Here is a 10,681-nt window from a genome sequence, read left to right as displayed (position 1 = left end):
TAAGAATGAATCAAATTTTCAATTTTGGGGGAGATCTAAAGACCCTCGGCGCAAACCCGGATGATAATAAAAAAAATGCCCAATGCCTTGTTTTATTTTATTTTATTATTGTTTTTATTGAAGTAGAACTTTCCCGTAGCGTATAAAAGGGTGGCCTTTTCAGTTAAGTTATTTGGGTAGTAAAACCTAATATTTAGGTCAGGGTGGCAACCAAATGAGTCATATCGAATTTCGCAAACTGACTATATACATTTTGTAGATTGACTCAAAAAACTGACTTGTGCAAAATTTCAGCTCAATCGGACTTGATTTAAAGGCACCTTAAAGCGCACTAAGATTCGGTTTTTCGACCCTCGAAAATCATCAAAAGGGGCACCAAAGGAAATTGAAATTTTAATTTTGAGGCCAAATGACTTAAAAATGCATGAAACATCAAAATCTGATGTTATCTCAAAAAAACAATTGTGTCAAAAATTGACTAGAATTTCAAAAATAACGTCGATTTTGATTAAATTTTTCTTGTCCGTGTTTGACCCGTCTAGTGTACACTGTCATCAAGAAATTAAAAATAAAACGATTTGTTACTTTTTTTTTATACAATACCTGTTGCCAATTTGTTACTTTATGAAACGAAGGATTAACTTCAAGGCGTTCGAGGATCACATAAGCGTCGGCCAATCAAATTAAAATTTGCACAATGTGTTATCTTGATAAGTGGATCAATTTTACGGAGGTGAGAGCAGTGATATTTTGATTTTTAAAAACCTCCATATACCTTAGGGGTCACCCTAGTTTAAAATTATTCAATTCAAATTACAGTTCGTGGGCACCTTGGCGTCTGGAAAGTCACCAAAGTTAGACGCAATCAAGTGATAATTGTGCGCCAGAAACTGACTCCGTCTAGTCAGTGTCACGGCATCAGACGCTGTTGACACATCATTAACCGATGACTGTCTCGCGTCGTTCAATACGCTAGATGGATTATGCCTACCGGATCACTACCGGGTTTTATCCTGGCAACGAATTTTCTGCAGGTACTAATGTCACCGGTAATTTTACCGTCTCTGCGTCTTGTATTAACCAGAACTTGATCGAGAGAAGTTTCTTCTATTAAAAGTAATTTTTTTTTAGGATAACCCTTCTAAAGTTATTAACGATCCATTAAGAGCCTATGAACGTTTTCCTTGATGATTTACAAAATTTTACAAACTCATTGTGATTCCACTTATTTCGTTATGATGAACATATAACAAATCTTTTTTCACATCTATTACTGGTATCGTTTAGATAGTATACATTCAGGCGTTTTCTAACAGTACCCAAAATTTGAAAGAAAGTTGTAGGATAATTTGATACCCTCATGAAACTTTTGTTTAAACTGAATATATTTGGTATTTCAACATGAACACTTCTGGTCGCACATTGGTAACGTAACGGTACGAGGGAAATGGACGTTTTTCCTAATTTAGCGCCGAATCGTTCCTGGGGAATCCCAGTCAAGCGATCTGTTTTGCTCGTTCGTGCAAATGCCTTGCCGGAATATGAAAGTGATTTAGGACCACTCGAACGAAATGCTCAACGTGATTCACCGAAGTGCGAGTACCCACGAGAATCTTACCTGTGATTGGCGAGTACCGGTCGCTGTCCTTGCTGAGCTGATGCAGTCGCTCCCGGAGGTAGCTGTTGGAACAACAATTCTGGGCGTGGGGAGGGGAAGAAATGGAGAGAAAGAAATCTAAATTAGAATTTTAAACCTTAGCTAACTACTATACATTATAGCTGACGCATTCGAATTAAACGGGGTGTACAACAAAACGCCCCATTTGGTCTGTTTTAGATTGCATACGTTCCGGCAGGTCGGTTGAAATAACTTTTTTTTGTCTGTTTTTTAAATTTAACAAATATGTCGCAAAGTCACAACTAGTCAAATGGAAGCGGAGAAGCACCTCGATCGCGAAAACCACTAACATTTTACGACACGCATCCATAGTCGTCAATTAAAAAGATGACATGCCGGCAATAAAATGAAATTGAGTCGTAACTTTCGGGGAAAGTTTTTCACGGTTTTTTTTTGTGTCTATTTTTTCTAGAATTTTCCTGTGAACATACGTACCCGCTGAAGGGACTGTCGAATTTTGTAAAAATGCCACCTACCTCGGAATCGTTGGAAAGTGGGATGGAACGACCGAGGGAAACGCGTCAAATGTTATTTTTGGAAGTGTTACACTGTTCAGTTGGGAAAAAAAAATCTATTCATTCAAAACGAAACTTAAGAAAATATTTCATGGAAAATAGAGTAGGATAATGCACATAGCATTATACATTCTGGTAGAATTAAAAATATTTTCAACTAGAGTTTAGGCAAGTCGTGGCAAGCTTTTGTTTTGCTGATACATAAATGACAAAACGGATTAAGACTCGTGCTGGCAACAAATTCACAAAAAAATGGAGACTTCTGCTCATTGAACAATTGATAAGCAGTGCCAGATTTCGGATCTGAAAATTGACATAAAATGATCAAACGGATTAAAACTACTGCTGACAAAAAAAAAAACGAGCGAAATCAGACTTCCTTGATCGACAGAACTGATCGAGACTTCTGCCGAAACAGAATAGTCTATACTGCATTGAGACTGCTGATAAAGAACATTCAAAAAGGGCTAAAAATAACGGATCGCAAAAGAGGCTATTAGAAAATGTGAAATGGATTTCGACTTTTGCTGATTGATAATCTAAAAGATTGAGACTTCCGCTAATATTAAATTATACAGCGCAATGAGACTTCAGCCAATTTAAACTATTTTTGAGATACTTCCCTAAATTTTACTCAATCTACATACGTTCATTCCCGCTCCACTTTCTTTGAATTTAGCTATGCGAAAACTCCTAAACGTAGTTGCTTAATTGCTTTTTAATTAAAACAACTGGTCTCTCGCTTGCAATAAGGAAGGAAGGCCGACCTCTCCTCGGCATACGTGAATAGTGCCCCACCGGAGGAATTTCAGCTCGGAAAACTGAGTTACGTCTGTTGGTACATATTGTGACAGTTATGTATTACAGCAACTCGAATGAGATTTGGCTTTTCCTGGGAATACAAATTGCAGCTATAACGCGGTATGATTTCCCATTTATCCCAGGGGGAAAATCCCGACGGGGATCGGTCGACCCCTGGAGACATCACATAAAATTTGTATTTCGAAACACCGAGCTATAGCTTATATCCGCCGGCCGGGAAAATTTCGGTTTTGCTCTTCCGAGAAGCGCTCCGCGCAACATATGCGCAATTAGGTGAGCCGCATTAAATCTTTCTTTTTTCGGTAGGTAGTCAAAAGACGATATCTCTGCCAATGTCGCTGCATCTCTGAGGTTGCAACCAGATGTAAAAATTCGTTTTTCTTTTTTTTTTTTTGTTGTAGCTCGTGTTCGCCACTTTTAACGGGATCCAGTATGTCATGAATTTTATTGAGACATGCAATTAAAGGGCAATTTTTCGGAAATAAAATTTGTATTTGCAAATGTTGGACAAATTTGAATAGAGCCAAGAGTGCGAAACGCCGCGGATCCGTTTGAATACTTCCAAAATTATTCAACAACTGAATCGAACCGGGGAAGAGGGCCAAATCGTTTTTGGACGCTTGTCAATATTCGGCTTGTTTTCATTGATTCCATTGAGTCGTTCGTGGAAAACGAACAGCAGCTTGTTTTCTTGTCAAAATCTTCTGTTATTTGTGGGCTTGAAAACTGTTCTTCATCTTCGAAATTCAGATCGATAATGCCTTGTTTCTCCATTTGATTTATTCAATTCCTGTTGTCACCAGATATGAAGACACCAATCTAAAAAATGTAATTCAAGTTAATATTTGAACAACAATGGCCTACGCACTCGTTTTCCAAGCACAAAAATAATTACGAATATATTTATTTATTCCCGATATTCTTGAAAAAAAAATATTAGAAACAAAATAACTACCTTTTTATTTTGAGGAAAAATTAACAGCGCGTACCGTTTAATGAGCTATTTCGAATGAAACTGTCACAACAAAATTTCCGCCATAAATCGCGTATGAGCGCTTAACGGCTTTCCGTTTTTTTTGCTTGCTTGCTCGATCTCGGAAAACCTCCACTCATATAATTAGAACAATATTTTTCCTGCTCGCGTTGGGATGTTTTTGTTTTGATTTAACTGCCTAACTGCTAGCTAAGGTGTATACTCTTGGCCGTGTTATGGTTGCAGGACCAAGATTCGAGCGGAGGGTTCTATGGCCCAGCCAGACATTTACGATTCCGTGGTGGTTAGACTGATTTTACGATCGTAAATGTAATTATGCAAACACTTTCGGAAATGAGGAATTAATTTTGAGTTTCCATGGTGTAGTAATAGCATCGGTGGGTAAAAGAATTGCATGCAAAGTCCTCTATCGATATAGGGAAAGATGATGCTTTCTGGGCTTCTTCCATTCTAGTAACATAAATTCTATTTCCGGATTTTTTAAAGGACAAATGAACTATCCATTTAGGTTGAATAATGTCCTTTTCTTGACTCAAGAATAACATCTAAGTGCTACATTCAAATGTCATCAAGTATGTTTTGAACACTTTTCAACATACAGCCGGGCTTTGTCATGCTGCTATTCCCAAGTAACATTTAAAGTTTTATTGCTGGCTACTAGATAAAATTTTGGTTTTATAAGTAGCTTGAGGAGTCTAATAAATCAATTGGTGTTACTTGGGTTGGCTATGTTGAATCCTTCTTTATGTCCCGGTCAACGTCGATCAGGCTTCCCAAAAGTAGGTAAACAGCGCTTTCTCGAAAAAAAATGTTCGAGTGAAACCAAACTTTTTTTTTTTTCTTTTTGATAGGAGTTTAACCCGTTAAGGTCATTCTTCCTCGGTGAAACCAAACTGGCTCTGCTTGGTGCAACTTATATTCAAAGGTTTGAAGAATCTCTTAGCTGAATGAAACTATGATTTCAAAGTAGTCGATGATTTCTTTGAATTCAGCCACAATATTTGAAAGACCCAAATACTAGTATTTCACTAGCTACTGCTAGCATCCTCAGTGGGTTATCGACTCATAACCCACTCGATAACCACTGAGGATGCTAGCAAGTAGCTAGTGAAATACTAATATTTTGGTCTTTCAAATACTGTGGCTGAATTCAAAGAAATCATCGACTACATACTTTGAAATCATGGTGCAACTTATTGTACAATTGCTGTCGGCGAGTGCCCAAGAACGATTAGCGAACCGTACCGTTTTTTTTTAATTTTATCTTCTTATGTCTTCTTCCCAGGTGGTAAATTTCATTTACAAATTGAATTGGACGACTCATGGTATACTTCACCTCAAGGGTGTTCGGTTAAAAAAGGGGTCAACTTAAATTCGCCGTATTTTTTCTAATCATTCAAAACCCGAACATTCCTCATTTGGTAGGAGTGCCTGTGTGTAAGATGGTGTTTTTATTTGGATTTTGGCATTAGATCTTTAGTTATCGAAATGGCGCCCAAGCAAGCTACGACACAAAATTTTGTACATGCGACGTGAAAATCCAAACTACGAAATTTGTTGTTCGTTGCTTATGTTTTTTGTAGTCACAGGCTCGCAAGGCCCGCAGCTAACCCCACTATCTCGCAGGAGGACCGTCGTGATGCTGCTGTTTTGGGTCCCGAACACCACCAGGACGTTGTTGCACTCCGCACGCCGCCCCTGACATGGAGAACAGACGCGAACGAAGCCCCCTGACTCAGTCTGCATGCGACCAAAGCATCCACCGGGGTTGGGTATCCGATCTCCGCTAAGGTTGCTCGCACCCCAGCTAGCACCACGAGAAGGTAGAGAATCGGAGTTGCAGACAAGAGGTGATATGACCACTACCCGAAGGTTGGGTGTATGGGGTCTCGAGTTGCACATTGTCTACCGTTCACTAGCCATGGTATCCAAACTACACGCATGCAGAAATTGCAAAATCCTTTAATGTTGCCAAATCAACCACCATCACCAAAGTAAGAAAAGTGTTCGCGGAACGTTCGTCGACAACCAGGAAGCTTGTGGATATGAGGGAAATCGAAAGCCGGGATCCACAGTGACGAACAGAAGAGTTGCTAGTTTCAAGCTCAGAAATATCGTCTACAACCGTACATGAAGCTAAAACACGATCCGGACTATCGACTTATAAGAAGGAAGTGACTCCGAATCGCAATGATAAGCAACACCTTACGGCAAAAACAAGATTGCGTGGTAATGGACGACGAAACCTGATATTATAGCACTTTCAAGCATATTAAACTATCAAAATTTGCCAAGAAATTCCTCATTTGGCAAAGTATCAGTACCCGTGGCTTGGAAAGCGACATTTTCGTTGCAACCGGGACCATCAACCAGAAAATTTAAGTGAAAGAGTGTTTTCAGAAGCATTTGCTGCCTTTTCTGAAGAAACATTACTTGTCTTTGTTGTTTTGGCAGGATTTGGCATCCTGTTATTATGGAAAAAAAAGCCCATGGAGTGGTATGCCGCTAACAACATTCAGGTTGTGCCCAAGGATAAGAATCCTCCCCAAACACCAGAACTTCGCTCAATCGAAAAATATTGGGCGATAGTTAAGCAGAACCTTAAGAAGATCCAAAAAACTGTTAACAGCGAGAAACAGTTCAAAGCAAACTGGCGTTCTGCGGCGAAGAAAATGGATGAGGTAACTGTACAAAATCTGATGACAGTCACCAAACGTAAGGCCCGCCAATTTTGACTAAGTCGACCGGAATCTCAATTGAAATTTTTTTCGTCTTTTATACCTACACCCACAATTCAGCCTCTGTGCCAATGGCGGCATCATTGGTACAAGGCATCATTGGTACAAGAAGATAACGCGACCGGTGCTGATTCGATTTGCTCCCACCGGCATTAACCTCCCAAGTGATCCGAATTGCGTATGTCTGAAAGAAACAAAATAAAAACGAATTCACGTCCCTCCCTATCGCATCACAAGACGAAGAAGGATGGAAATAAATACCGGGCAACACCAGGCAGCCAGCGAACCGAGCACTGTGCGTGTGAATGTAGCAAAAGCAACAACAAAAACATCCTTCTAATTCAATCCAACGGCACCGGCAAACCACGGCCAAGCTGTGCGTGTGTATGCAGTAAAAGCAACAAAAAAAACATTGCTTCAATTCAATCTACCGGCAAACAACCACGGCTAAGCTGTGCTTGTGTATATAGCAAAAGCAACAACAAAAACATTCCTTCAATTTACCGACAAACAACAACCGGCAAAGCTGCCCGGCTTTAGCAGCTGTGTATATGTAGCGTGTGTATGTAATAGCAGGCAGTAAGCAAAGCACAGTTCTCATTCAATGGGTTTCCTGTTCCTTCACTCCCGTTCCCTTTCCCGTTTCCATCACAAGACAAAGGAATGCATTGAAAGAAGGCCAAACGCCGGGAAGCCGCCGTTGTGCGTTTTTTTTGTGATTGATCGGTGACAGAAAGCCTATGACAAATATCCCTCATCCTGCATGAAGCGTGAATAGTACACTGGTTAAAATGCTGGACTGGCAGGACGCTTTGATTGGTAATTTGAGTTCGATTCTCACTTCGGCGCTGTGGTTTTAATTTTTATTTTCTTGTTTCTGGGATGAATTATCCAATAGGAAGGAAATCCCATAATATGTTTTTCTTGTTTCGCTTGAATGTAGTGGTCATCATTTTGGTTGGGAGCCGAGTCCTTATGCCAGTTACGGTTTTTCAAACATACCGTTTTCGGCACAGTGCACATTTCAGCGCATTATCGGCACAGAGATATGCTAAATAGGCATTGGATTTTTGCAACCTCTTCTATGGGTGTATTGAAAATTAAAAAGAAAGTTTTTTTTTAATAAACAAATAAGACCGGAACAAATATCAAATTCTTCTTTTGTCACCCCGGAAATCCCGTAGGGGGGGAAAATAAGGTTTAATTTAAGGTATTTTATTTAAAAAAAATGATAAAACTTTGTCTACAAATAAATTGCATGCAAGCTTTCTTCCAACTTGTTCCAATTTATTGACAATTTAGATTATTTTTATCCTCCTCCCCCTCGTGATGCGTCAATTTCAAGTGACAAAAGAAAGATTTCAAATTTGTTCCGGTTTAAGTACAATGCTCAAAATTTGCTGAATGATAGTTGATTGGTTGAACTAGTTTGTACAAAAATTTCATAAAAAAGTACTGAGCTGGAAAGAGCAAACGGGTCAAAGTTCGTATGATTTTCGCTACTCCATCAGATTCCATTCTTTTATGAATGTTACTGTGTATAGAAAGATCCGAAGGTTTGCCTATTTTTCAGTTTCATTATTTCTTTAGGAACATATTTTTATATTTTGAGGTAGTTGTTTTTTGAGAGCTTACAAGTATCACTTAAGTAATGTTACACTTAATCAAAAAAAAAACAGCATCTGTCCTCATAACGAGCCTACCGCAACAGTTTCTCTCCGGTGTCACTATCTTGAAACCGGCACTTAGTACTAATAGTGGCATTAAGTTACACTTTTACACATTGGCGTGGTTGTTATTGCTTCAGATAGTTCTTCTAGCCACTTAAGGTGCTGCACAACCCCTCGACGGATTCCGAAGAATGGGAAAAAATCAAAGAGGAACACACTCGAGGGTGTCAGTTTCATCTCAAAATATTTATCCGTTGCTCTTCTGCTACGCCTTTTCATACCCACGAGTCGTACATTCCGTGATATAGAAACCGAAAACGAACCGAAACAAAAAAAAATACACGAAAAGTCGGAAAAAGGTCGTAAAATTTGGAGAATGAAATAAGAAAACGAAAAGAACAGTCGTCATCGAAAAGGGGAAAAACTTTGTGAAAAACACACGCACCAAGCTCAAAGTGTCGACTATAATACGGACCACTTAACGTAAGATTTAGGATGGCATTCAAGATCGCATATTACAAAATCATGTATCCGTTAGACAGCCGGCTATTTGTATTGGCTACGGGTTTTTTTCTCCTGCCTTCAATTTTTCCCCCAACACACTGTCTGACTGGGACTATAAATTGAATGACTACCGATCGCCTTGAAAACACTTGAAACTTGAGGTGACAACAAGCTACTGACGCCGGTTGACGCTTTCTGGTACATGGATGGATTTTTTGACAGCCCCATGTCAAAAATGATAACCACTCAGAAGCAGGGTAGCACTTCTTGAAAAAAATCCCTCCGGAATTCATAAAGTTTACCGGAACGCCAACGGGAGAATCCTACCCTAAATTGAGAGAAAGAAACCCAGAATAAATCCCGGCAGGAAATATAAAGACAATAATTCACCAAGCAAACTTACGATTATGGCCATGGAGTGTCGTCATCGTGTTCTCATTTTTGAATTATAAAAATAAGTATCCCCTAAATCTGTCACATGACGCCCTCTAAAAACAAAGATGGCTGCCCGAAGCACGCGTTTCTCCTTATGACAGCTCAGCTCACGCCGCTCAGCAGCGTCAGAATCGTCGTTGAAGGAACTTTTGTTTGTTTTTTAAATATTTTGCCGGATTGGCTTGCCGTGGCACTGTCACACGCGTTTATGCTATTTTATGGCGATTGAATTAATTTATTATGCTTGAAGCCATCCTCGATTCGTGCCGCAATCGTAAAAACACCCAGCGGAATGCGAGTCTCTGTAGGTAAAACCGGGCGGCACTGTCCGCTGGATTATGGAACAGATACAACGCTGCGCCGCACCACACGTTATGATTCGTGGATTATCGTGCGCCCGAAATACGGCACGTATCCAATATGGCGGCCTCTGAGGTGGACATTTTAACGGGCGTCAAATTGAGACGTTTGCTTAAAAATAACGCACTCAAACGGATTAGATGTGCCGTTTCACAAGATAAAGTGACCGTTCTATCTGATCCCGACCTGTAATAATTATTCCCGCCAGAAAGGAAAACCTTCGAATCTTTGATCTTCGGAAAGGGACCATAGGACATGCGTACAATAATCCGTAGGCAATATCAAAATCACGAATTGTTTTTATGGCTACATTTTGATTTTTATTCGAGTGTCTGCTCGATTCATTTCGGTGTTTTAAAAGATGCAATTTTTCCGTAAAAAAGGAAATTTTAGATTGTTACGTGTCTAAGTTTGAGACCCGATTTCATTCTTTTATGAACGGTACTGTAGCAAAGCAATTCTTAAAAATATTTCGATACATGGAAGGATGTCGGAATCATTGGTAAATATTTAGTGTAAGCGTATCAAGTAATACGTAAAATTTGGTTGTTTACCATTTACTATTACCATTTACCGGAAATCCATTTACCGGAATGAAACGTTTACCGGACTGCCATCTACCGGAATGAACTATGTATTTACCGGATTGCAGAAATAATATATTCTGTTGAAAAAAATTTTGGGGAATGTTTTTTTTTTGGGGAAATGGGGTACAGCCCATATTTATACGTATTTAAGAAATTCTGGTATATGTAGTTCCGGTAAATGATTTTCCGGTAAATAGTATAGTCTGGTAAATGGAATTCCGGTAACTAGTACAGTCCGGAATGTATTCCGGTAAATGGTGCTTCCGGTGAATGGAATTCCGCTAAACAGTATACAATCGTAAAATTTAAATTTGAAAAAAAATCAGAGTTTAGTTCTTTGACGTTGACTGCACGCCCGTTTCAAAAAACTGGATCACA

General features: G+C 39.4%; 1 protein-coding gene across 4 annotated transcripts in view; it reads right to left on the bottom strand.

The window, feature by feature from the left end:
- Window positions 1–1,449: 1,449 nt before the first annotated feature.
- Window positions 1,450–10,681, bottom strand: part of LOC129741459 (myogenic-determination protein-like) — a 38,138-nt gene continuing 28,906 nt past the window's right edge. For 3 of the 4 annotated variants that reach the window (XM_055733206.1, XM_055733213.1, XM_055733198.1), the window contains one exon: window positions 1,450–1,697. In XM_055733206.1, coding sequence (XP_055589181.1) covers window positions 1,497–1,697 — 201 coding nt within the window. In that variant the 3' untranslated portion in view covers window positions 1,450–1,496. Of the gene's footprint in view, window positions 1,698–3,609; window positions 3,835–10,681 lie in introns of those variants that run through there. The other variant, XM_055733221.1, reaches the window with a different exon arrangement.

This window comes from Uranotaenia lowii, chromosome 1 (assembly GCF_029784155.1).
Source record: "Uranotaenia lowii strain MFRU-FL chromosome 1, ASM2978415v1, whole genome shotgun sequence".
NCBI classification, from domain to species: domain Eukaryota; kingdom Metazoa; phylum Arthropoda; class Insecta; order Diptera; family Culicidae; genus Uranotaenia; species Uranotaenia lowii.
Note: the sequence above shows the minus strand (reverse complement) of the source record. Positions and strands in the feature narration are given on the sequence as shown.